General features: G+C 54.7%; 13 protein-coding genes across 13 annotated transcripts; 8 read left to right on the forward strand and 5 right to left on the reverse strand.

Annotated features, from left to right (window-relative positions):
- The first annotated feature begins 114 nt into the window (after positions 1-114).
- Positions 115-1,010, forward strand: M421DRAFT_421424 (uncharacterized protein). The gene has a single exon (XM_033592825.1). It carries the CDS (start codon positions 127-129, stop codon positions 814-816), a length of 690 nt encoding a protein of 229 aa, XP_033447834.1. The 5' UTR covers positions 115-126; the 3' UTR covers positions 817-1,010.
- A 434-nt stretch (positions 1,011-1,444) lies between these two features.
- Positions 1,445-2,897, forward strand: M421DRAFT_170563 (uncharacterized protein). Its single transcript, XM_033587771.1, has 2 exons — positions 1,445-2,588; positions 2,643-2,897. Exons 1-2 carry the CDS (start codon positions 1,582-1,584, stop codon positions 2,797-2,799), a joined length of 1,164 nt encoding a protein of 387 aa, XP_033447835.1. The 5' UTR covers positions 1,445-1,581; the 3' UTR covers positions 2,800-2,897.
- Positions 2,898-2,963: 66 nt separating this feature from the next.
- Positions 2,964-4,155, reverse strand: M421DRAFT_421426 (uncharacterized protein; the record flags this gene model as incomplete). The annotated part of the gene is made up of 1 exon (XM_033592826.1): positions 2,964-4,155. A coding segment is annotated over exon 1 (992 nt), but the record flags the coding sequence as incomplete, so codon positions are not given.
- Positions 4,156-5,112: 957 nt separating this feature from the next.
- On the forward strand, positions 5,113-6,295 carry M421DRAFT_64628 (uncharacterized protein; the record flags this gene model as incomplete). Its single annotated transcript, XM_033596180.1, has 3 exons — positions 5,113-5,663; positions 5,710-5,902; positions 5,954-6,295. The coding sequence occupies 3 exons, from the start codon at positions 5,113-5,115 to the stop codon at positions 6,293-6,295; spliced, it is 1,086 nt and encodes a 361-aa protein (XP_033447837.1).
- A 586-nt stretch (positions 6,296-6,881) lies between these two features.
- Positions 6,882-8,628, forward strand: M421DRAFT_64809 (uncharacterized protein; the record flags this gene model as incomplete). Its single annotated transcript, XM_033596196.1, has 3 exons — positions 6,882-7,084; positions 7,136-7,894; positions 7,953-8,628. The coding sequence occupies 3 exons, from the start codon at positions 6,882-6,884 to the stop codon at positions 8,626-8,628; spliced, it is 1,638 nt and encodes a 545-aa protein (XP_033447838.1).
- Positions 8,629-8,958: 330 nt separating this feature from the next.
- M421DRAFT_64734 (uncharacterized protein) lies at positions 8,959-10,002 on the forward strand (the record flags this gene model as incomplete). Its single annotated transcript, XM_033596188.1, has 2 exons — positions 8,959-9,270; positions 9,322-10,002. The coding sequence occupies 2 exons, from the start codon at positions 8,959-8,961 to the stop codon at positions 10,000-10,002; spliced, it is 993 nt and encodes a 330-aa protein (XP_033447839.1).
- A 117-nt stretch (positions 10,003-10,119) lies between these two features.
- M421DRAFT_421428 (uncharacterized protein) lies at positions 10,120-11,000 on the reverse strand. The gene is made up of 2 exons (XM_033592827.1): positions 10,601-11,000; positions 10,120-10,509 (listed from the first exon to the last, which is right to left on the reverse strand). The coding sequence occupies exons 1-2, from the start codon at positions 10,713-10,715 to the stop codon at positions 10,391-10,393; spliced, it is 234 nt and encodes a 77-aa protein (XP_033447840.1). The 5' UTR covers positions 10,716-11,000; the 3' UTR covers positions 10,120-10,390.
- An 80-nt stretch (positions 11,001-11,080) lies between these two features.
- M421DRAFT_393125 (uncharacterized protein) lies at positions 11,081-11,653 on the forward strand (the record flags this gene model as incomplete). Its single annotated transcript, XM_033590041.1, has 1 exon — positions 11,081-11,653. One exon carries the CDS (start codon positions 11,081-11,083, stop codon positions 11,651-11,653), a length of 573 nt encoding a protein of 190 aa, XP_033447841.1.
- On the reverse strand, positions 11,541-13,659 carry M421DRAFT_421429 (longevity assurance proteins LAG1/LAC1). The gene is made up of 3 exons (XM_033592828.1): positions 13,335-13,659; positions 12,513-13,256; positions 11,541-12,460 (listed from the first exon to the last, which is right to left on the reverse strand). Exons 1-3 carry the CDS (start codon positions 13,512-13,514, stop codon positions 11,957-11,959), a joined length of 1,428 nt encoding a protein of 475 aa, XP_033447842.1. The 5' UTR covers positions 13,515-13,659; the 3' UTR covers positions 11,541-11,956.
- A 401-nt stretch (positions 13,660-14,060) lies between these two features.
- M421DRAFT_64921 (UV radiation resistance-associated gene protein) lies at positions 14,061-16,110 on the reverse strand (the record flags this gene model as incomplete). Its single annotated transcript, XM_033596205.1, has 3 exons — positions 14,061-15,659; positions 15,804-15,998; positions 16,045-16,110. 3 exons carry the CDS (start codon positions 16,108-16,110, stop codon positions 14,061-14,063), a joined length of 1,860 nt encoding a protein of 619 aa, XP_033447843.1.
- Positions 16,111-16,398: 288 nt separating this feature from the next.
- M421DRAFT_5874 (uncharacterized protein) lies at positions 16,399-17,976 on the forward strand (the record flags this gene model as incomplete). The annotated part of the gene is made up of 2 exons (XM_033595629.1): positions 16,399-16,731; positions 16,783-17,976. The coding sequence occupies 2 exons, from the start codon at positions 16,399-16,401 to the stop codon at positions 17,974-17,976; spliced, it is 1,527 nt and encodes a 508-aa protein (XP_033447844.1).
- A 1,320-nt stretch (positions 17,977-19,296) lies between these two features.
- M421DRAFT_101565 (alpha/beta-hydrolase) lies at positions 19,297-21,082 on the reverse strand (the record flags this gene model as incomplete). Its single annotated transcript, XM_033586655.1, has 3 exons — positions 19,297-20,127; positions 20,175-20,571; positions 20,625-21,082. 3 exons carry the CDS (start codon positions 21,080-21,082, stop codon positions 19,297-19,299), a joined length of 1,686 nt encoding a protein of 561 aa, XP_033447845.1.
- Positions 21,083-22,496: 1,414 nt separating this feature from the next.
- On the forward strand, positions 22,497-23,860 carry M421DRAFT_421432 (class I glutamine amidotransferase-like protein). The gene has a single exon (XM_033592829.1). It carries the CDS (start codon positions 22,936-22,938, stop codon positions 23,785-23,787), a length of 852 nt encoding a protein of 283 aa, XP_033447846.1. The 5' UTR covers positions 22,497-22,935; the 3' UTR covers positions 23,788-23,860.
- Positions 23,861-23,878: the final 18 nt, after the last annotated feature.

Genomic DNA, 23,878 nt, shown 5'->3' on the forward strand with positions numbered 1-23,878 from the left:
CATGAATAATGAGCGAGATCACATGTGACGGTGTCATGCAACAATGGTATACGTGCCTGTCGAATCTCATGCTTGCAAAACGGCAAGAATTGCCGACCGGAGGTGCGTAGAGCTCCGCAGATTTCTATGAGCTCATCACCACAACTCAACACCAACACATTCAATTCCGCTCCACATATTGTCGCACGCTCGAGCAGCACCAACTCTTTCCCAGAAACATCCAAATCGCATGCGCACACCTCCACAACGACCCTGCACATCCTCTCGCCATACCCAGCCATGGCGCAACCACAACTCACAATCCTCACGCCTGAGCAGCGCCTCACGCAGGAAAACGCACAACGCTACACGCGCATCCTACGTAACGTCGCCATCGGCGGCGTAGTAATCTGCCCGATAATCATGCTCATGCCGCCACGAAAACTCGACCTCTACACTTTCTCGCTGGGCCTGGGTTTCTACCTGTCCGCTGACCACCTGTGCGAGAGCTACTATGGACGCGGGCTCGTCACACAGCTCTCTCCGTTTCGCGCTGCGGCAGATTTGCCGACCGAGAGGGCGAGGGAGGTGCAGGCGAAGATCAGGGAGGCGAGAGAGGAGGAGAGGCGGAAGCTGGGGACGAAGGAGCAGGGGGAGGGTGTGCTAACGAAGATTTGGATGGGTGGAGAGAGTGAGGGGTGGAAGGAGAGGAGGTTGGAGGAGGAGAAGAAGGCGATTGAGGAGGGGAAGAGCTTTAGTGATATGATTTTTGAGCAGATTTGGGATGTGTGGAACTGGGATAAGAAGGGGAAGGGTGACGGGGAGAAAAAGGAGTAGTTGTGCTGGAAAAGAGACGGTAATATGTACACTATGGATGCTGTATGATAGGTATGGACACGGCAAGGACGGTGTCAGCGTTGACCCTACTCGGTAGGGTTCTTTTGAAGGACGGTGTTACTGGCGACAGCAGCACCTCGCTCACGGATCGCAATTGGAAATCACGAAATCTACATTACAACATCGCTCTCGGCATCGATCTTCATCTTTCATTTCCACATTGCGTTTTGCTACGCAATTGTTGGGTGTCTCAGCTCTAGGTATTATAGCGGTCAATGCCTCCTCAGACCCAACAGCTTGGACGAGCCAGCCTGGCGGTAGCTCACCGATCACAGATACCCGCCAAGGAGCAATACTCATCCCCTTGGCCTTCTGATACAGTGACGATTATTTACAGGTGCAAACAAGGCGAGACTGTCGCCCAGCACCGCCTCAATGCTCAGCACCTTTCCCCAGGTCGCCGAAGCGCTGCTCTCGCGACATGCAGTAGGCCGGAATGTCCCGCTGTGTTGTTTGCCATTTATGCACACTTGCGCGCAAGGACCCGTTACTTCGTTGGCCTCATCGCTAGGTGCTCCGCACAAACTGCTCTTTCTCTCCTTGTCTCAGCCATGGCCAGCGCAAGGACGACATGATCACTATATCTGGTCATTCCTACTCCTCAGTCATTCCTCCGTGTAACAATCTTTGGCATCCTTCCGAACCCAAACCATCGTTCGATACCACGCGGTGTTGCACAGCCTGGTAGCCTCGGGATTATACAGCATGTCTCAGTCAATTGTGGGGTTCTCTGATCCGTTATTGACGGATCAAGACCTCTTCACACAAGCTCAACTAGACCAGCTCTTCAACACAGTTGGTTATGATCAGACCGCATACACTGAGGCGTTCCCCGAAGCTGCAGGAGACTTTGGCCTTCAACAATACTATACACCACCAGATTCTGTAGCTGCTACTTCAGCTCCGACTCCTGAGTTCTCCGACTTCAACTTTGGACAGTCCTCCACCGGATACCCAACGCCAGACCCAAACACTCCACATCCGTATCCTGTCGAGCAGCAACAATGTCTAGATGCCATTCAAGACGTCAGCCTGACTTTTCGTCATCGCCCACAGCCTGTCCGTTCCCATATAAACACTTCGTATCTCCAACCCTCCCACCCAGCACCTGGGAACACGCGCCGCCGCTCTCTCAGCCAAGGTGTGATCGACTACACGGCTGCCTCGAGCACCCATTCCCTAAACCCAATACTCATGCGTCTTCAAATCCCAAGAGCGCGCTCAGGAAGCCCTGGGCATGCCCACAAGCGCCGCGCTGGGCGCCACAGTCGAAGTACTTCACAAGACACAACTAGCAGGGGTCATCACTCCAGCGAAGACATTCCAACCAGCGTGCCGTATAACATCAATGGTATGGTACCCACGCGTATCGGCGATCCAATTTCGCCGGACAGTCCGCGCTACCATCGTCCTGCGGCGCAGCGGCAGTGGCCGGCGCACGATGGATATGCGGGTGACATTATGTTCAGACACATGCCGCCGGAGCAGATGGAGCGGAGCAGGAAGATTATTGAGATCGGGGCAATTACTGTCAAGAAGCATGTCGATCCAGCGCTGGAGCGGGGTGATGCTGCGATAATGAAGAAGATCGGGGAGGTGGAGCGGTATCTGAAGGCTGAATGTGGAGAGTGTGATGGAGCCTTGAGGGGCTGTGCGACTATTCGTGGGGCTTTGGCGAGGAAAGACGGCGGTTGGTTTGTCCAGCAGGGGGCGTGAGTGTTTCTCAACTTGACGTCTTTGGGTACTCGTGGCTGACAAGTCCGCAGGAATGCATCTCGAGACACACTTGATGCTCCCAGCAACATCGTGTCTGACTTGGATGATGATATCTTTGCTGATGGCGGCGGCGAGACGGATGGGGTTGCCCTCATGGATATGCTCATGCAGGAGCATGCAACTGCTTTCTCGGATAGGGACATTTAAGCAGCCCAAGTGGACATCAACGAAGCGCACACACAGGTACGCGGGGCTTATTTATGACGCACTGCGGCATACAAACACATTGGAAGACGGGAACAGGGCACATACAGATGCAGCATTGGCAGACTTTACAGCGTTTATCACGGCTTAGCGTTCATGGACTCATTTCCCCATTCTTACTCTAATTTCTTTCTCTCATCAGTCACTTTTCCCTACCCCAACAACACTCCCACCGGCCCTCATCCCTAGTTCACTCACACTCAAAATCCTCTCCTTCGCCGCCTCCACATCGGTCCAGTTACCACTTCCTTTACTCGCACTCCTCCGATTCTTCCCACTCTGGGCTTTATCATACTCTCCGGAGTACCACTCCATGATATACACAACCCCAAGCACTATCACGACAAACGCAACCATGAACCCTAGGATCGTGATACTCAGACTCCAGATTCCGGAAGCGGCATACTTCGCGACCCCGCTCGAGGAGCTGGAGACGAGATGCAATGGACTCCCCTTCCGTCCAAACTCATCCCAATCCTCAAACATCATCGTTTTCATTCTCCTCCTGCTCCCCTTCTTGTCTCGCTCACTCAGTCGGATATGAACGATCTCCCAGCCTGGGCCTGAGTCGCCAACGCTGTGTAGCGGGTGAGGGAGGAAGATGATCTCGAGCACTTTCTGGTGTGAGTTGGAAAGCGAGATGCGTGTTGCTGGACTGGTCCGGGCGAAATACAGGCTGAAAATGTTGAAGCGGTACACTAGCGCGGTGGAGTTTTTGATCTGGTGTAGCGAGGTGCCGTACGAGAGGCCGAGAGAAGGACCTGCGGTGTCCAGTTCACTGTCTGATATCTTTGCGTGGAGATCTTCGGTGGAGTAGTCCTGGAGCACTTGCGAAGCGTAGATCCGGGGGAGGAAGGACGAGCCGGAGAGCAGGGGTGCGTTGTTAATGGACAGATGGGTCGCGTCCAATGGTAGCGATATGTTCAAGAGCAAGGCATTGTTATCGATGCGATCTGTCCACGGTCCGTTTTCGCCGTTTGAGGTATCCTGGTATAGGTATGGGCAGTCTACGCAGGGGAGCTTGGCGATGTAGTTGTAGCCTACGGCCAGGGTGGTGATGTCTGGAGCGACGTCTGCGCTGACCCGTGCGGCCACGCCGAGCAGGCTTGCGACTGTGATTGCCCTGAGTATCATGATGGTTTGCAGGGGATGGTGGAGGTGCAACTGCAGAACATCTTGACACGGTTGAACGCGTTCAGGATGTTTGCGGAAAAGGCTCCAGACGCGAGCTAATTTTAGCCAATACGAAGCATGTGACTCCACGTGGTCGAACCGATTGTCAGGTAGCTTGCTACTGCCCCTATCATCCTCTCAAACCTTCAATGTACTTCTCAGAAGTCATGACAGCGTTTGAATATGAGGTGATGAGGGTCGCACATGCTGAGGGACACGAGGCTACTCTAGAGGTGGATCGACAAGGGATGCGGGCTAGTCGTACATAGCTGCCGCCGCTAAGAGTAGAGCTTGTCCAGCGGTGACATCAACCATCGCAACTCTCATTTCACCCAAAGTTCTTGTCGGTGGGGATCGCCCAGGTATTTGCATAATTGTCGTCTGCCATAGTTTTGTGCGGAGCTGGTGAAGCACTCCTCGGGCGAAGAACTCGAATTCGCGTAGCGGTTCTGAGCTGCGACGCCTTCACATGAGGCATGCAATGGCGATTATCTCAGTGTCTAATATCATGCTTGAAGAAGCTGGTCGGGCGCTTCTATCAGTTCCCAAGCGAACATCGCTGCGAAAACCTGGATGGTGCTGCAATGGACGGGTCGTGAACTCCGCTATCCGACAAGCCACTCCACTCTGAACTGACAATCAGCAGCAACGACAAGGCAGACCTACCAGAAAGTGTTGATTCAGAGATCTTCCAAAGCGTCTTGACAAAATTTAAGCTTGCGGTAATGTCCTCGGAGATGCTGCACCACGTCACTTCCGCCCATCCCGCGGCTCAACGTCATTCATTGTAGTCACTCACACCGGACGATGAGTAACAGTCTCTGATCGCACACCCCAAGAGCATCGAAGAGGACTAAACGGACTAGTCTGGAGACGATGGCTTCTGTGTCCATTCGAATCGAGGTGTCCTTGCTTTTGACGGTAGCCATCTGTCATAGTGAGTTGCGTAGTCCAATCGTGGTGTATGACAGCGTGCATGTGGCTTTCGCAATAAAGTCCTTGTGTGCTTCCTGAGATGTGAAGTAAATACACTTTACATAACCATTAGACCTTGCGGCACCAATAAGTCCATCCACACTCACAATGGCCATCACCAGTGCGACCAGCACAGTTCAGGCAATCTTTGCCCTTCACACAGCAACAGCTGGTTTGGCCTTGCTCATGCTCGTCACCGCTGGCTTGGTATTTCTGAAGCAGCTGAAGAGTGGCACCAGTCGTCCAGGTGGATGGAAGCGTTTCTCGCATAATGCTGGTGCACCTCGACACTCCAGTCTGGGCACGCACTTCTGGCTCATTTCTGGACTGTTCAATCTGATGGTGGCATACGCTGCGCAGGCCGCTATTGTTGCTCTCCAGACCAGAGTTAATTCGCCCTTTTCGATCACCTCAATGTACTCGTACCCCTCTTACGGAGCAGCGAACTCGGTGGCCGGTGTCAGCTATGGCAAAGAAATTTCTATTCTCTCCTTCCTCTACCATTTTGCTAGCATTTTGGTCAACGTTAGCATCGTTGGTGCTATCTGGGTGCATGCCAACCACCTTGAGTGCAACGCAACCGGTATCAAGTTTCCTGGATTCATCTCATGGATCTGGAACCAGTTTTGGATATTGGCTATGCTTGGTTTTGGATTTGCGTAAGTGCGACGCAGTCACAGAACGACCATAGCTAACAATGAGCAGTGCTTGGAGTCTTGCGTATATTCGTCGTGGCAATGGTAACTCTGCCCTGTACTTCCTGTCTATTCTCAGCTCGAGCTACATCACACGCACGATCTTTGTTACCTACATTGCGGTCACGATTGCCGCATCGACCAGCGCGACCATGGAAGCTGCTCTATGCTTGACTGGTGTCAAGAAGAATGGTCTCGGAGGCGTAAGCATTCCTACTTCACAGGTTCGAACTCACACTGACATGATCATGCAGACTGTCTCCGACACCAAGCGCATCCTCGGTTCCTTCGTCTTTATGATCCTACCTATCGTCTGGGTCCGTAACGCCTTTAATGTTGCTCAGATCGTTATGCTCTACTACGACGTCAACAGCTGGTCTCGTACCACCAACCAGGCCCTTGCCTTCTTGTTCATCATCTTCGGCGAACTATCCAACCTTGCCATCCTTGGACTGGTGCTCCTCGGTGCTATGAACTTCAGTAAGACTCTTAACGATAGACCTACTTTCCACGGCCACAGCACCAACAGAGAGACCCGTGGTTCGAGCATGTCAAGGTACACTCGCGATGGCAGGTCTGAGAAGATTGATGTCTAGATTGAGTTGGAAATGGCAAGCAGCACCGTTTGTAAATTATTACGATGATTACGACTCGAGATCAGCGATTTGTTTCCAAGTACATATACCTGATATATTTCAGCACGAGTACAGGGCTATTTTATAGCAGTAAGCCTAATGAAAACATAATATGACACTTGAATAAACCAATCGTTGTAGATATGGCGGTGGAGATCTCGAAAGGGCGGGCTCTTACGTTAAGTTATGTATCACCAAAGACCAGGTGCAGGTTAAACTTCCTAAGAACCTAGGGATTGGTTGTCAGTTATTTTCAAGTGCCTCGCAACCTAGTGATTCTGAAGGTTGCAAGATTGTGCAGCTGTAGCCGGCCTTTTCTGCGACCTACTTAAGAAGCGGAGGCTAGACCTAAGACGACAAAGCCAGGGGGGACGCCCGAAGATGAACCGCGCAAGCGAACCGTGGCTTCCCGAACCAACCGTCTTCTCTACCATCCAAACCACCACTGAAGCTAATGCTTTTGGCATTTGCAGCATCGTCTTTTGTTTCCACTTAAGTCTGTGAGCCTTATTGCCATCATGCGAATTTGAAATCCATCTCTACCAATATGTCGTTTACTCTACTGGTCGTCGCCTCCATTGTCATCTTACCATTCTTGACTTACTATACAACTTCAACTTTATTCATCCGACGGTCCAACAGCAAGTTGACTGGCAAAGAGCCACCCACGATACCATATTTCGTCCCTGGGCTATTCAGCGCCGCTGCCTTTGCTCAATTGGGCGCTCGAAGATACTTTGCGGAGCTTATGTAAGTAGTGGCGCGACTATTTGGTATGAATTGCGCTCACAGAACCTGTAGCAAAGATTATGGTGCGTTCGCTCCGTTTAGAGTTCGAGCGGGGCTGCGCTCTTATGTCGTTTTGCGAGATCCCACGCACATGCGAAGGGTATTAGAAGCCAAAGACCATCTGACCACCAGAGCTGCCAGAGTCGAGATGTCTGACAAGCTGTTCGGATCACCAGATGCCGATAGTCATTCTCATAAGAGCGAAGCCAGAAATCACGAGGAGGCCAAGGAGAGTCTACCCAATGACGGTTGTTTCCATATCTCCGACGCTGCTTTGACGTCGAGTATCGACATTTACATCTCTATCTTGTCTGCAAACATGCACGACAAGATGTTTCAGTATGATACCTGGACGCGCATCGAAGATCTGTGGTCGTTCTTTCAGTTGGTGATCGTGCGCTGCACGATCCAGACGCTCTTCGGATCTGTACTGTTGAAGCAATATCCTAGGATGGTGCGCGACTACATCGACTTCAACGCTGCAACAGAAGGCTTTGTGTCTGGCATGCCTCGTGTCATGGTTTCCAGTGCAGCGAAGCCGCGCGACCGCTTGCTTGAGGGCATGAAGAATTGGGTACCCATGGGTCGCGGTGAGTCGGACACCGATGAAACGGAACAGGGCAGGGAATCAGCCACCGTCTATCCAACATGGGACGAGAAAACAGGATTACTCGTCGTTCGAGAACACATCAATCAATGCCACAGCATCTCCAAGCGCAAATACTACATGCTAAAGGGTACAGCTGCAGAGGTACTGGGCATCACACATGCGTGCGTTGCTTCCTTTGGTTGGAGATAAATTATTACTGTAGGCTAACAAAGGGTGTAGAACCAGCACCGAACTATTATCCTCTACCTTCTGGACAACGATCGAAACCTTGCGAAAGTCACATCTTACCCGCAACATGACAGCTACCATTGCCCAGCACTTTTCCCCCATTATACACAAGTACGACGTTCTCGGATTGGTTCAGGACCCGGGCGTCAGGTCACTCCAGACCGAAGTTCGCAGGCTTCGGACAGCAGCCTGTGTGATGCGTACCAACGAGACTGACGGCTTCCCACTGGACAAACAATGGTCGCTACCCAAAGGAGCCACAGTGGCCATGTTCTCTCATGATATCGCCCTCAATACCGACGTGTGGAAGAAAGCTCAGCCCCGAGCTTTGGAAAGGCCACTCGAAGAGTTCTGGGCCGAGCGCTTTACTTTGCCTGAGCAGAGTAGGAACAAGAGACCTGCTGGCGTGGAAGAAACAAACGAGTCCGATGCTGGAGAATTTGGAGATCTTATCATGACGCTTACCGCGTGCGATCAGTTTCCGGGCTCCCGCTTCATCTCAGCCATGCAAACGGCGACGCTGGCGGTGATTTTTGCCGAATTCGAGATTCAGTTGAGCGACGCCGAGGAAGTAGATGCAGTGTTGCCTCCTCTGCGCGCGTTTGCATACGGCACAGTGAAGCCACTGGATAAGATCGCTGTGCGTGTTCGAAAGCGCCGAACATAAGAGCCATGGCATCGCTATCGCAGGAAAAGTGATTACATAGATTTGTAACTAGGAAAAGACGGGTTCGACAGTTCAGGTATGCTGCTCACTATGGACGGGGCTGTGAAAGGTCTGGGCGCTACGTGTGATGTTTGTGGCTGACGTGGACATGTCAGCAAAAATGAGATATTGTAAGGCGTGCCACTACACTATATTTACTTTCCAGTCAGATCGTCACAGCCACAACAACCAAACTGGGATATAACAACGACGTGGGAGCCTTGCTCGAGCAAATAGCCCCGATCGTGCTCTAGACATCCACCGTTACCTCTCCAAAAACTCTGTGCAACGATGTCGTGTGAACTCTCCCCGTCTGCGGCTGCCTTCGGCACCATGCTCAGCGCTTTTATCGGCTCTGTCGTCAACGGTCTCTGCTCTGGGGCATTGATCGCCTTCATTACTGGGTGGATCTCCTGGCTTTCCGTCATCCGCATATTGATTGCTGGCGCCTACGAGCTGTACTTGACCATCAAAGCCGGCACAAACTTCGACGCAGTCAACACAGAGTACAAGAACATTCCATTGAGCGCGGTTGGAGAAGAAGAAGGAGGAAGAGGAGAAAGCACGGCCTTGAACAACACCGCAGAGTCCCAGACAAATCTAGTCGCAGACATCGAGAATCCACCGCAATACTCGGCACATGTACCGCAAGAGCCATCCAGCAAACCATCACATTCCAGCTCATCCTCAAAGCTCCCCATGCTCGGCAAGGTAGACCAGTCTGTAGGGGTATTCGGCTGGCTAGGTTGGACATGGAGCGCCGTCTACACCCCCATCTCGCAGACGATCTGGGTCTGCGTGCACCTCACCTCAGCCAGCTCAGGGATAAACCAGTGCGTGCGCGCCCTCGCAATAGGTGTGTCCGCGCTGAGTCTAACTTTCGACTACAAGGCTCGCTACGGCGCTGTGCTCGGTCGGAAATGGGGAGCGTGGGCATTCGTAGCGTTCAACGCGTGGAATGCGGGGGCGTGTCTGCTGCTCGGCCTCGAGGCTCTTGTGCTGCTCATACACGGTGCGACTCGGATTGAGAATATGCCTATACCGTTGGTTGTTATATATCCTATTTTTTGCATCATCTGGGCTGCGGTCAGCTGGCGGTTCTTGCCGCCGATCGATGGCGGGAGACCGAGTAACGTCATTGCGGGCGTGCTGATGGGCGCATTTGCGGGATTGTTTGTTGCGGGACCGGCATTTGCGCTGTGGCGAAATGCTGAGTTCGATCGGGAGGTTGCAAAGATGATGGGTCAGAGCGCATCTAAAGGGTTGGGCCTGGGCGACTTTTTGGCATGCGAGAGTGCGAGTGTTTGGGCGAAGTTTGCTGCAGTTATGCCATAGTGTATGAACTCATGGTTCGACTAATGAAGAGGCAAAGCCGCGCTCATCGTACCTGCCATGCGTAGACTTGTACGGCGACGGTCATTGGTACACTCCAGAGCTTGATGGGCTACGGCGTCAAAGTGAGGAGCAATGAGTGAGTGGTGAGATGTGGTGAGGTCTGCATGAACATGCAGTAGTATTCCGTTCGTATTCCCATGCCCAATATTGTAGTTATTAACCCATCCATGCACATGCAACGCAATCCGTTCCCAAGCCCAACCCGTATCCCAATGCAGCCCAAAGAAGAAGTCTAAACGCAATGCCGCGCGTCTATGCAGACAAACGAGAAGAAGTCGCCACCAACAGCGAACATACAAAACACCAGGGCGAAAAGCGCCAAAGCGATCTAAACAATGATCAACTTCTCGACCTCATCGCCCTGACGTCCATCCATTCTGTTCCACGCAGTGTACGTCAGCGCGCCGCAGACAGCCCACATGACGGGGACGGAGGCTTCGAGAGCGCCTGGGAATTGTTAGCATTGCGAACGAAGTGAGCATGCTCGGCGGAGTGAGTAGGCTCGGCAAGAAGCAGGGCTTCTCGGTGTCATACGTACTTGGCTTCTCGACCTGACCGGCCATCTCAACAACGCGCGCAGCGCGGCTTGTGGAAGAAGACGAGTTGTAGCGGACGAAAGCGCGAGGAGCGCGGGTGGCGATGCGGGAGAACATTTTTTGTATGTGGGGTGTTGTGCAGTTGGAAAGATCGTGTGTGAGGTGCAAGGGCGACTCGGGGGACTTTGTGCTGTGTGTGTGTGTGCAGTGGCGTAAACGCTGAGTGATGTTGATGCTGATGGTGATGCTTTATACGCGTGCGTGTGACAAAGAGCAATCGAATCGAAGAGACTTTTGAGCGAACAGTGAACAGTCAATGCCAAAGTGAATGTAAATGCTGCGATGTAGGTAAGAGCGAGAGTGTGGGGAAGTCCGTGTGCATTTAAATACGGGGCACAAGGCGCGCTCAAAAGGGAGGCGACGCCGCGACCGAAGGCGCGAGGAACAAATTTGCTAGCGCAAGGGGCGGCGAGCGGTCCAAGATGGGCTGGAAGCAGACAAGCGTTGCGCCCTGGAGCGGAATTGCTACTTGTAGACAAAGTACCCCAGACTCGCATCAATCCGGGGAACCCGCCAAACGCATCGACTCTTGCATCCCTATTCCCAGCGTTCTCATCGCACGAGCAAGGCGAACCACGCTTCGCTTTTCCATCGCCGTAAAGTCCTTGCAGAGAAAATGCGTGCGAAGGAGCGCTGCGCTGAGTACTTCTGCGGCCCGTCGACGGCCGGAGAGCCGCCGAGCCAGCCTGGAGCTGAGGGATCGGCGCAGATGGACGTTGCAGAGCGCACCAGCGCCACTTCCGGAGGCTGCGGGTTGCTCAACAACGGATGCTGTTTTCGTGGGCTCGTGGGTGGGTGAGGTTGGCCAACAGCATCTGTGTCATGGTGAATCTCTGCTTCTCTACTTTCGTTTGGTTGAATTTAGGTGCAATGTGACGCTACAATCTCGATGCACAGCTCCTAGATTCCTGCGGAACAGCCCGGTCGACTGTGGTGGCAGCCCTTCACTGGACCTGACACATCAGGTCCTCACCGCTTCGCGTACTCAAGGATGAACAGTACCCTGTCGAAGTTCATTGCTCATCGTCATCAAGCTCATGAATTACAAGTATGTAGCCCCTTTAATCCGCTGCGTCACATTCCAAGCAGAACGAACTTTTTCATCCGTCCATGGTACAGAGAACCATTGCTCAGGTATTTTCCAATCAATCAGATCATCCGCCGCGAACCCTGCTCCAGGCTATACGCTCGCTATGAGATCTTCCTTGTCCCCTTGTTCTTCTGCCGTGTGCTCTCTGCTCTCTCCTTGGCCCGTTCTGCACTCCCCTACCCAGAGTCAGGTAAGTCGTAGATTACGCTTACTGGCCGCCCTTCTTCCTCTGCTTGACCCTCGACCCAATAGTCTCCGGGTCTTTTGCCTCCTTGGTCTGTACGGGGGTGCTGGGTGCATCGACGTTCGAGATGGTCCTCTTCACTCCGTTCCCAGCAACATCGCCGTTCTCCTTGACAAACTCCTTCCTCTCCGCTTCCTCACTCTCACTAGGCTCGTACTCGCTGCGGTCGTCATCCGCATCCTTGTACACAATGAACCTGTATGCAATTCTGCAGATGAAGAACCACCAGAAGAGGTTGACGGCCTGCAGCGACGCCAGCAGCGCGAACGAGATGTACTGACTGATCCAGCACTTGTACTGTTGGGTCTCCCAGTTGAGCTCGTAGGGTCCGACGGTGCGGAACTCGGTGAGGATGGAGTAGAGGATCTTGAGGTTGATGAAGTGGCGCAGGTAGCCCCAGACGCACATGAAGACGAAGAAGTAAGGGCCGACGATAGGGCTGTCGACATAGTTGAGGATCTTGCTGGTCTGGGCGTTGTTAGCATGCGCATCTGCTGGGGGCAGAAAGATAGTTGCTTACGGCAAGGAAGAAGTCGGAGATGTCGTGAGTGATGTACACGGCGATACCCATGTAGGTGAAGTGGAAGCGGTAGCTAAGCCAGATGAGCGAGAGGGTGATGATGTGGTGCGCGACCAGCTCCTTGAAGTCCTTGCGCGGCTTCTCCAGCATAAGGAGCAGGACAATGGCTTGCTGGGCCCAGTAGCTGGCCTGCAGGAGATAGTACGCTTTGAACACGCCCTCGTGCGTGCGGTGTGGGAAGCCGTCGTACATGCCAGTAGTGTTGAAGTACCACACGGGGCTGCGACTCATGACCCAAATGCCGAACGGTCCGTACAAACCGAAGTACAGCGCGGTGTATGCCTGCTCCATGAACCTGCTCTGCTTGGCCCGGCCCTTGATCCCACAGGCAACGGCGATGGGACGGATGAGGCGCTGCATGCAGAACTCGCGCGTAAAGGTCAGAACAATGATGTAGAAGGCGACGAATGCGAAGTCCCGCGCGCCCTTGCCGTAGTGTGTCGGCGCATTGGGGTCTGCTCGGACGGAGGCGGGGACTAGAGGGTCGTTGCGTGGAAGTGGGTACGAGAGGAATAGACAAGCCGCGATCGGGTTCGAGGGGTGCGGGTTGACAAAATACAGCGCGACGATCGCGAGGAGGAGGATGAGCGGTAGCAGCCATGTGTGTCGTATGCATGCGCGCTTGAACTTGGAAAGACCGCGGCGGACGGTACGGCGTTTCGAGCGCCGGGGCTTGTCTGACTTCTATGGAGAGTCAGAACCGCGAACGGTTTGAGCGACAGCATGCCGGCAATGCCCCTCACGCGCCAGAAGTCGACCTACCAGCTCCACAGGGCTCTTTATGTTAATCCCATCAAGTCTCGTGCTCGTCGCAAAACTGGGCACATCGACGTCTCCAGGCACATCAGCACCCAGACCACTGCTCTTTCTCCTTCTTCTCGCGATTCCTCCGCCGGCGCTTGGTGGCAGTGCGCCGTTGAGAGGGGGAAAGGGTTCCGTCATCGCGGATGCGCTGAACGGTTGCTCTTGGGATGCTCGAGGAAGCTGGAATTAGGCGCAATGTGTATTTGTGTCGCCTGCGCGGTCTGCAAGTCTCAAGTGAACAAGCAAATGCCACAAGGAGAGTACAGCTTCACTGTTGTGCGCGGGCGGGATGCGGACTAAAAGTTGCAAGAGCGACCCTGGCCAAGATATAGATGTGGGTCCCGGGGGTCCGCCGCAATTTGCGAATCGGACGCCAAGACGCTCCGAGGTGACGAGGTCTCGTCGATCGATCTGTGACATTGGGAAAGGGGCTGTTACGTCAGCAGCCTGCCTGGGTTGGCTGGCTGTATTGGCGTGGTCTGCATCGTGGTGGGTGTCGTCGAGGTGTGGAAGTATCAGGTGTAGCAGGGGTGCCATGAAGAGTTGGTTCACGTCAAGGCTTGCAATAAAAACGGGGTATAGGTATGGTACTCGAATGTTGCTGATATGTGAAAACGCAGACCAACGGGAGGTTGGATCAAATCGTTTCCGTGGCTATACACAGTGCTTCTCTTTGTCTCTCCCTCAGTCAGCGGGTCTCAGCCTACTCCCTGGCAGCATGCTAGTCTTCTGCTTCAGAGTGCCAGTTAGGGTGCCGTTGGCACTCAGGTGGTCAACCTTCAGCGGCCCTGTGCTGCCCTTGGCATCTGCACCGAAACTGCTCGCCGTCCCCGTGCTGTCCATGCTACCCTTCCTAGATCCGAGTCCGTCTTGTCGAAGCAGGCCCTTGATGCCCCCAGCTTTCCTTGCTGGCAGCTCGCCCTTCCCAGCCGTGGCCACATACAGAAAGTACTTGAGGTTCGGTAGCGTCTGTCGGATGTCCAGCGGCCGAATGCCGAGGGCGTTGCTCAGGATCTCAATATTCTTATTGAGAAGAAATACAGCATAGTCGAAGCGGTATCGGACTACACCCTTCGTGTAAAGAGGGTATGTACGGGGGTTGTTCGCGTTGTTGTGGCCCATCGCTAGTGGGTCTTCAATGGTCGATGTCGAGCCGTGGAGAGATATTGGGTACGGCAGTAGAACTGAGAAGTAAGGCGACAGCATGCTGACAACTTGGGCTGTGTGGCCGAGGGCCGCAGATGTGACATCTGGATTCGCGTCGTCGAAGTGGGACTTGGGTAGTAAGAGGCCTCGTATTGTAAAGGCAAGCGACTTGCCCGCTAAGGCATCGATGGGGTAGATGTTGAGCATGTCCTCACAGATCCGTCTTCGTTGACCGGCGATGTCTTCTGCTGTAGTCTCAAGTGCTTCAGTAGTTTCTTTGCACAGTTCTTTACGCGTCGGCAGCTCAGACGCTATGAGCGCGCCCTTTTCGCGCCCAGCTTGCATCTTCTCTCTTCTTGCCTGTATACTCGCTTTGAGTTCGTCTCGACGTCGGCGCATTGCAAAGACCCTGCGCTGCTCAGCGGTCACTGCGGCTTGAACAGTCCTGAGCTTCTCCTCCGCTTCAGGCACTTGCTCGACCGTCAAGAGTGCCTCGTTGTTCGTCTCCAAGATGGTCTCGATTTCGTCGGCAATTCGATCTCTGGTGATCAGGGCATCTTGGATGCAGTCGTCGAGTGTCGATAGCCGCATGAGAGCATCGTAAGACGACGAACTGAAGACGCGACCGTCTGGGTTCTCTTTGGGCGGCGCGAGCAACTCCTGGCCGGCCCGTGCCTGCACCGGCAGGTCGGTAAAGCTGGTGTAGATGCCGTCGGTCATGTGGAACAGGACACAGTTCTGGGGCAATGCATGTCTGAAGTTGCCCAGGGTCTTCCCGATGAATTGCAGCGACCCAAAGTGTACAGTGTAGTCGGCCAAGAAGTGCCAGTCGCTCATCGTCTCGCTCCTGGCCCACAGTTTGACGGTCAGCTTGTCGAGTCGAGTGACGCCTGGCCCACACGGGTCTAGGTCAAAGAACTTGAAGTTGGGGTTCATGGCCTTCTCGGCGACTTCAGATATATACACTGGCTCTGTCTGCGCCTCGATGTGCAGCGTGAAGAAGGTGTCGGCCATGCGTCCTGCTGTGATGTCCTCCAGCCTCTTCTGGCGAGTCAATGGGCTGGCATTGGTCCACTCCAGCGTCGACCGGCGGCGCAGGGCCTTTGTTGGCCTAGCTGGTCGCGTGGGCGTTGTCGGCTTGCGCAGACGGCCATGGTCGAATCGGTTGTTGTTGTTGTTGTCGTTGGCGTTGTCGTTGTCGTTGTCGTTGGCGTTGGCGTTGTCATTGTCGTTGTCATTGTCGTTGTCATTGTCATTGTCGTCGCCGTCGTCGTCGTCGACGATGCTCTTCAGGTCGCTGGACGAGCGTGAATAGGTCAAGGCCTTGCTCTCTCGCAGCGCCAGCGTCTTGGTCGGCGACTTGAGTGTGCTCGGCAATGCCTCATCATCGATGGTCTTCCCACGAGATCTCCCAGGCGCGAGCGACAGGGTGAGGTTGCGGATGGTGATGCCTTGGAGGTGTCTGAGCTTGCGATTCTACCAGGGTCAGATGGAGCACCACGCGAAGCAGCGCGATACACACAGAAGGCAGCAACCAGGGCCGCTCACGCGGCGGAGGCGGCAGCTCCGGCTGCGGAAGCTGAGCCATGGTGGTCGCAACAGGGACGTGATGCGCTCAGCCGCCCTGCATGGATGCGTTCCCGGATCTTGTGGACGTCGCAGGCGCAATAATAATGCGGGCGGTTCTCGCACGCCTCATGGTCGAGTCGCAGGGATGCGCGGTGCTGCGCGCTCGTGTTCGGGGAAGAGCAGCGCGACCTCCGCGGCAAAGTGGGTCCGCTCTAGTTTGGGACTTTTGAATATGGACGGCGGGCGACGACGCTGAGCCTGCCCCTTCGTCACCGCCGCGCCCATTGGCATCCTCGCATCCGCCGCCATGCCCCGCAACCTCGCCCGCCTGCGGTACAGGCTGCCGCCTGCGCCCGTGTCGTTCGAGGGCATTGACGCGGGCCGCGTCCGCCTGCTGGAGAACAAGGTCGCCCAGTACGTGGTGCGCCAGTCGAACCCGCGCCACGTCAAGCTCCAGACGGTGGTCAACGCAAAGGCAAAGCCGCTGCCGACGGGCAAGTCCATGGTGCGGCCCATCAAGCCGTACACGCTGCGCGACGTGGTCGACCCCGAGGGCACCGCGCGCCACGGCCAGATCATCTACGTCTTCCGCAGCATCAAGACGAACCAGGTCATCTACTCGCTGCAGGAGCTGCTGGACGTGCGTGTAGCGATTGCTGGCAAATCCAGTGTCACGTGCTGATCGTCACAGGACCACCACCTCGCCCAGCTGCCCTTCATCGGCAAGCACTCGGTCCCCGCCCAGCTGCGGCCGGACGAGTGGACGCCGCACTGCGTCATCGCGTTTGCGACGCCCGAGCAGGGCCACAATGCCTTCCGCAAGCTGCGTGAGTTTCGCAAGCTGCACGAGGTCTCGTGGGAGAAGACGAACCCGGGCTGGAAGCAGCTGAAGATTGAGCTGCGCATCAAGAAGATCATGGACCAGCGCGCCAACATGAGCGCCGACCTGGCCGAGGTCCTGCGCATCCAGCACGCCCACGGCCTCCAGATGGCCACAGCCCTCGCCGAGCAGCAGCAAAAGGCTAGCGAGTTCATGGACAAGAAGTGGGCCTCGATCGACTCCCTCGCAAACGCCGCGGCCGAGAAGGAGAAGCAGGCAGCCAGCGTCAAGTGGCTCGAGCACGAGATCCGCCGCCTCACGCAGAAGATGAAGATGAAGCACATGCAGAAGGACGAGGACCAGAAACGCCTCGAAGCCGCGCGCGCCAGCCACGAGGCCCGCCTCAGGCGCGTGCAATACGCCCTCCGCAAAGCCGAGCAGTTCAAGAAGATGCAAGACGACCTGGCCGCCAAAGCCGCGCCCGCGAATGAGGCCGGCGCGCAAGAAAGGCTGGACGACCTGCACTCCCAAGTCTCCGCCCTCCGCGACTCGCTCGAGAACCCCGATCCCACCCGCTCCCAGGAACACCTCGACGTTGATGCCGACCTGCTCGAACGCCACACGGCCGAGATTGCAACCCTCGAGGAGGCCTTTGAGGCCAAGCAGCAGGCCGACAGCCGCGACCACTACATTGCACGCTCCGTTCTGCCGCAAGTGCTCAAGAAGCCGCTCCCCACACCCTACACGCTGGAGGGCGTGAGCGTCATGTGGGCCGACATGCAGGACGCCCTGTACGCGGCCGGTGCGTGGCCCGAAGCCATTGAGCACGAGACACTTGCCATCAACAGGATCAGGGACTCGACGGCGTATCTGTCGGCCGAGGAGTTTGAGATTGAGAAGCGCAACGAGGTCAGCAGAATCCTTGCTGCGCTGAGACCAGAGGAGCTGCAGGAGACCGACGAGGACAAGACGCAGCTGTACTCCAGACTCGAGGAGCCGGAGCAGAAGACGGGCGTGCTGGGGATGCTGGCCAAGGTGAATCCGTTCAAGAGCGCGAGCGCGTAGGAGGAGCGTTGTGTAGGATGATTTTGTTGTACCATATTGCATAGTCTGGTGGAGAGGATCGTGTACAATACCGCTTCTGTGCTTCCACGTGTGCGTGCTGGGTCCTGATCACGAGCATGTACTGCGCCCCGGTTACGCTGACCCGCCCTGACATCCCGCGGCGTTAGTCTTGAACTTGTATGCTCCGCCGATGCAAATGCTCCGCCGATGCAAATGCTCCACCGATGCAAAAAGTGTCTTTTTAGAAGGCTGCACGAATCAGTCTGATATGAGAATATTGACAAGTTGCTGTCGTTCCTTGGTAACAAGAAGCAGATAGACACGGCCATTGTCCTTTTCTGGTTCGAGATGCTGGATTTTCTGATGCCGTGTCTGCAAGCACCGAGGTTACTGAGCGCAAAAGTCTACATGTACCATTGAGCTCTCAGTGAGTATAGGAGAGTGCCAGACCCCCCGTGTCAAAGAAGGACCGTTGCAATGAGTAGCGTAACACCAGAATTGGAGAGCCGGTGAATGGGAATCTTCCTCGTAGCCCTCTAACTTACGGCAGGCACTCGACCATGCCTTTTCAATCAGAAAGACTTGCAAAGTCAGACGGTCGAAGCCGCCACAGTCATCTGGCCCAGCGTCACTTCGCGTTTTGTGACATCTTGCTCCTGAATGATATTCGGTTGACCATGACGCACACGCTTCCACAGTAAAGACCTGTCACAACCCCAACTCACCGCTATTCACGCCCTAGTTCTTCATATTTCAACGCGTCGCAATATCCGCAGCAGACCAGCACCGATCACCCGGTGCCCCGAAACCACAGTAACGGCACTGATAACACTGCCAATGCAACGCTCCATCCCTCCCTACCAGCGCCGACGTCGGCGAAGCTACTCCAACCTCCCACCTCCCCCGACTGACCCCTTCGGCATGAGACCTGAAGCTGCGTTGCCTGCCGAACCTATTTACATTGATGTGCCCCGACCTGACGGGAGGCGACTGGGGACTCCAAGGAGACACGGATCGTGCGGACCGCTACCGGGTCCGCACGAGTACGATGGTGAAGAGGAAGAATATGGTGTATGGCGAGGAGTGTGGAGTGGACACCATGCACCTAGTGATCAGCCTGCCGACTGGGGGCCACATGGGACCGATGCGGTGGTGGGAGAGGTCTTGGAGAAGGATAGGTTGAAGTGCATGTGTGTTGTGATGTGTAAAGCGGAAGAACACTGTAGTAGCGCAAAATACGAGCAATGATGATCCGACGGTGTGTGCTCGATGACTTTTCATTACTATTCACATACTGCTACTTCCTCATGCCCTTCGGGCTTAGATACGGAAAGAGTTCACGTTCGTCTTCAAAAAGTCATACGTGTCCGACCTGAAATTGTCGTCCAGCTGCGCGTTGCTGTTCGCTCTGAACTCGATGAGCTTCTTGCTCGTGCTCCATTGCGGCCAGTTCGGCAGCGAGATGCCGACATTGGGATCGAGGTTGTAGACGAAGTTGAAGTAGTAGCCCCTGATGGACTTGGCTGCGTTGTTGGGCAAGACGCCGTAGAAGACCTGCAACAGGTCTGAGCCGTGGAAGGTACCCAGGAACGGCGTACCGTAGTTGTAAGTCGCGAGGTAGGACCATGATTTTACGCCTGGGTTGACCTGCGAAGTCACTTCGAGGAATATGCGGCGCGTGAGCGTAAATGTCAGATCGCCGAGGATGGCGGAGACGCGCTTGAACTGTGGGTACCAGTTCCACAGTACACCGGTGCGGAATGGACTGCCGTCCTCAGTGGTGGTTTGATAGGTGCCGATGAGTTCATCAATCTGCGCGGGCCGCGCGTTGTTGAAGAAGACGGTTGAGAGATACGTTGATAGTTCGCGGGTAGTCGTAATGTTCGATGTGAAGAGACCGAAGAGCGTGCCCTCGTCTTCTTGGTTCCCGACTATGAAGGGGACCTTTGCATACTTGCCGGATGCAACAAGGAGCTCGGGCGATTGAGTAATGACCTTGCCGTCTGGACGAGGCAGGTATGAGAGATTCACAGTGGTGTAACTTATAATACCAGAAACGGAATTGGCGGCCTGGAGGTACATGTTGTAGGGAACTTGGCGAAGACAGGCGAGGGTGTCGGATGAACCCGAGCAGCCAGCAGCCTTGACCACCTGAGTCTTGTCAGCGATACACCTCCAAAGTTCAAGATAATACATACCGTATCGTAAACCAGCTGGCCCTTGGGGCAATCAACGGGGTCCGCAGGCACAACGGAACCGCTGTTCATGATTCCGCCTCTGAATAGCGCCTTGCCCTTGTAAGTGTGGTCTCCGTTGTACAGTAGCATCTGGTCAAGGACTGAGATTGCACCAGCGCTCTCGCCCCAGATAGTAACCTTGTCGGGATCACCGCCGAATGCAGCGATATTGTCTGCAACCCACTGTAGACCCAGGCGCTGATCAAGCAGACCCAGGTTGGAAGATCCATCTGCGAGGATCTCCTTACCAGGAAGAAAGCCAAAGCCTCCGACGCGGTAGTTGACCGCCACGAAGATTACTGGCTTGCCCTGAGCAACAGAATCGGCTACAATTGAAGTGCCATCGTACATCGCAGTCCTAGTTGCTGATGAGCTCAGTGGTAACGAGCACCCTTTTCAAGCAGCACTCACCCGCCTAATTCGAATCCACCACCAAAGATCCAGAAAAGCACCGGTAACTTGGCGTTCGCCGCAGTACCTGCAGGCCGCTGCACATTGATGGTCAAGCAGTCTTCTCCAGCATTGGACACAGCCTGAAAGAGCGGTGTGTTCAGGATGGTGCCAATGACATTAGTGGGGAATGCTGCCGGATCGACCGAGAAGAAGAATTGAGGGCATGCTCTGGCGATACCAGTACCATCGATCGTACCCAGGCTGGAGGTCAGTGGCTGAGGTGGCTTGAGCCGCAGTTGTCCGACCGGAGGCTGGGCGTAGGGAATCGCATTAAAGGACTCTACGTTGAGGGCGCTCTTACCGAGCACTGTAGCTTGTGGGGAGGGAGCAACGACTGTAGGCCCAGCGCGTTTCTCAATGTGAGCTGGAGCAGCGAATGCCAGCGGTAAGAACGAGAGAAGTATGGCGACCTTCATGGCGAACGAATGAGCCTCAATCTTCTCTTCGGAAGCAATGGGGAAGTGATTGCTACGATGGCAAGCTGAGGGACAACTACCGCTCCAGCAGTCTTAAGTATGGTTGGCATTACTTCTTCACGAGCCAAAACTTCTGGTTTTCCTCAACTTGCTCGGCATCTCGACAAACGTCTGCAAGCAAATCCCTAGGAGCTCCGTGAGTGCAGAGAGCTCCGTGAGTGCAGAGAACCCTGGCAAGAGTGGCTCAGCACTGGTCGCACATCGATGATCAGTCCCATTTGCGGTTCGCGGGTGCCAAGTTATAGTTTGGCAATCTCCATTCAACACTCATCGTGGTCGCATTGGCCTATGGGAGCTAGGCATACAATCTGGGGAAGCCAGGGGGAGCAGCCAAAGGACGAACGGCGCTCTAGCGCCTGAATGCTGATCGTGTAGGTCATGAGGCACACCGATTACTAGCCCATCAGTGAGAACACCTGGCGAATCACGGCAACTCGTACCTACATTGGCGCTGAAAATAGGTCCGGATTGTGATGCTTGCGGCTAGCTCGCCCAGTGACATGTTCATCTTCATGGTTTACTCTACTCACCCAAATTCCAGCAACCACAGAAGTCTTGCGGTGGCCTGCAATTGCGGATGGAAGATGCGGTGACGTCATGACGTGTAGGACACTGTGAAGTGCCGAGCTTGCCGTACAGGATTTGGCTCCTTCAGTCTAACAGCTGGTCGTGGTTCCGTTGGCGTGGAGCGATTTCTCGGAGGTAATTCGAAAAAGGTACAAAGGTAGCCCCGACCGTCGGCGTTGTTGCCGCTCATGGATCAATTGCTCTCTTTGCGGAGAGTGAAAATGCGGGGTATTGATAATGCAAGTCAGCTTTCTCCAGTCTTTCCCACCACACCATTATCGAGGCCTTCCGTATCCAGCGAATCTGACTGCGAGGATGAGCCTCGGAAGTAATTTGTGATCTGCAATCTCAACACCGGGTTCTCACGTGGGAGCCATCTCACATCGCAGCACTATCGAAACTTGCTCTTCGGCAACTTTGTTGCTTCGGCAGGGACGTAAAGCAATCGCTATTCGTGGAAAGTCGCCTCAAGCTCAGGCTGTTCGGGTTGGACTCTGTTCGCTGTTCGTGAAGTGCCCAAGGGCTGGGCCAAGTCGTAGAAACGCACACGTTGCGCGCGGGACGAGTTGCTCAGGAGAAAGGGGCGAGTATGGTCTATACGCTCGCGAAAGCGCATGGCGACGACGATCTTGTCGTACAACGATACCACTGCTGATGAAGGGAGGGCTGTGACGGTGTCGTGTGTTTGGTATCGATGGGACGCGTCTTTGTTAGCGCTCTCCGCGCGTCCTCAGCTGACACAGATTCAAAGTGGGACCTTACTCAGCTCACCTCTCAACCTCCACACTTCGTCGATACATCCATGGTTCTATCATCAACAAACGAATGGCTCTATAATCAGATGCAACTTGACGATATAATTCAAGCGCTCTCAAAATGTTCCGGCGAGCACAAGTGTGCTCTCATTTCATGGCCTCATCTTGTAGACGACAGCCAGAAGATGCTTTCAAATCTGCCACTCAACGCTTAAGGGTCTCAAAGAGAAGCATGCAAGCCTCAACACCACCTCGTGACTGCTTTTTACGCAAGAAATGACTGATATGACTAATGACAGCCATCAAGATAAGGCGGTTATCAACGGCACCGGTCTCCCTCCCGAGTTCGGCGACTGACATGGCGAATGTCGATGCCACCTCGTGAACTGAGCAGACCGACATATACAACGCGAACCTACAGGCACAAGTACCAACGCAAGGAAAAGGACTTCCGGGGAGCGACATCACAACATGGCCCAAACCCTCCACATAGCCATTTTCAACACCGACATCCCCGTCCCCGAGGTCTCCACAACCCGCGCCTCGTCCTACGGGCAGATCTTCCACGCCCTGCTCAGCGCAGCAGCAACGCGCACACGACCCCACACAGTTATCAAGTCCACAGAGTACGACACACGAAAACTAGAATACCCCTCGACTCTGGACGACGTCGATCTGATCCTGATAACCGGCTCCATAAGCTCCGCATACGACGACATCCCCTGGGTGCACCAGCTGGAGCGCTATATCGTCGACGTGTACCGAGATCACCCGCAGGTGAAATGGTTCGGGTCGTGCTTCGGACACCAGATCATCGCGCAAGCATTGCTGAAGCAGTATTCTGTGCGCGTCGACGCCGAGCCACGCGGGTGGGAGGTCGGCGTCAAGAAGATAGCCATGGACGCTAGATTCCGCTCCGATTTTGCTAAGCTGGGCTTCGAGGTCCCGGAGAGTATGAGGATGCAGTTTGTGCACGGTGATTTCGTGGTCGTGCCGGATGTGGATGCGCTGCCAGATGGGTGGAGTGTGATGGGAAGTACGCCGTGGTGTGCAAATCAGGGGATGATGCAGGAGGGGAAGGTGCTCACGTTTCAGGGGCATTTTGAATTTGATCGGTTTGTGAACGGGGAGACCATCAAGACGTTCTTTGCGAGGAAGGCGCCAGAGTGGCTAGAGGAGAGCCTGAAGGCTGTAGATGCCGATGATGATGCTGAGTTGGCGGCGGATATGGTGCTGCATTTTGCTATGCAGAAGACCCCGGCTGAGCAGGGTAGGACATATGAGAGGGTTGGCGGGCTGGTTACGCCGCCTGAAGAAGTGTGAAGTATTTGAAATTGCTTGTATCTACTTTACATAGTAGACTAAATCCACAAACGCAGATCATTGAAACGCTGCCGGCGTGCGTGCCTAGGAA

The sequence above is a fragment of the Didymella exigua genome (genome assembly GCF_010094145.1).
Source record: "Didymella exigua CBS 183.55 unplaced genomic scaffold M421scaffold_16, whole genome shotgun sequence".
In the NCBI taxonomy this organism is placed as follows: Eukaryota; Fungi; Ascomycota; class Dothideomycetes; order Pleosporales; family Didymellaceae; genus Didymella; species Didymella exigua.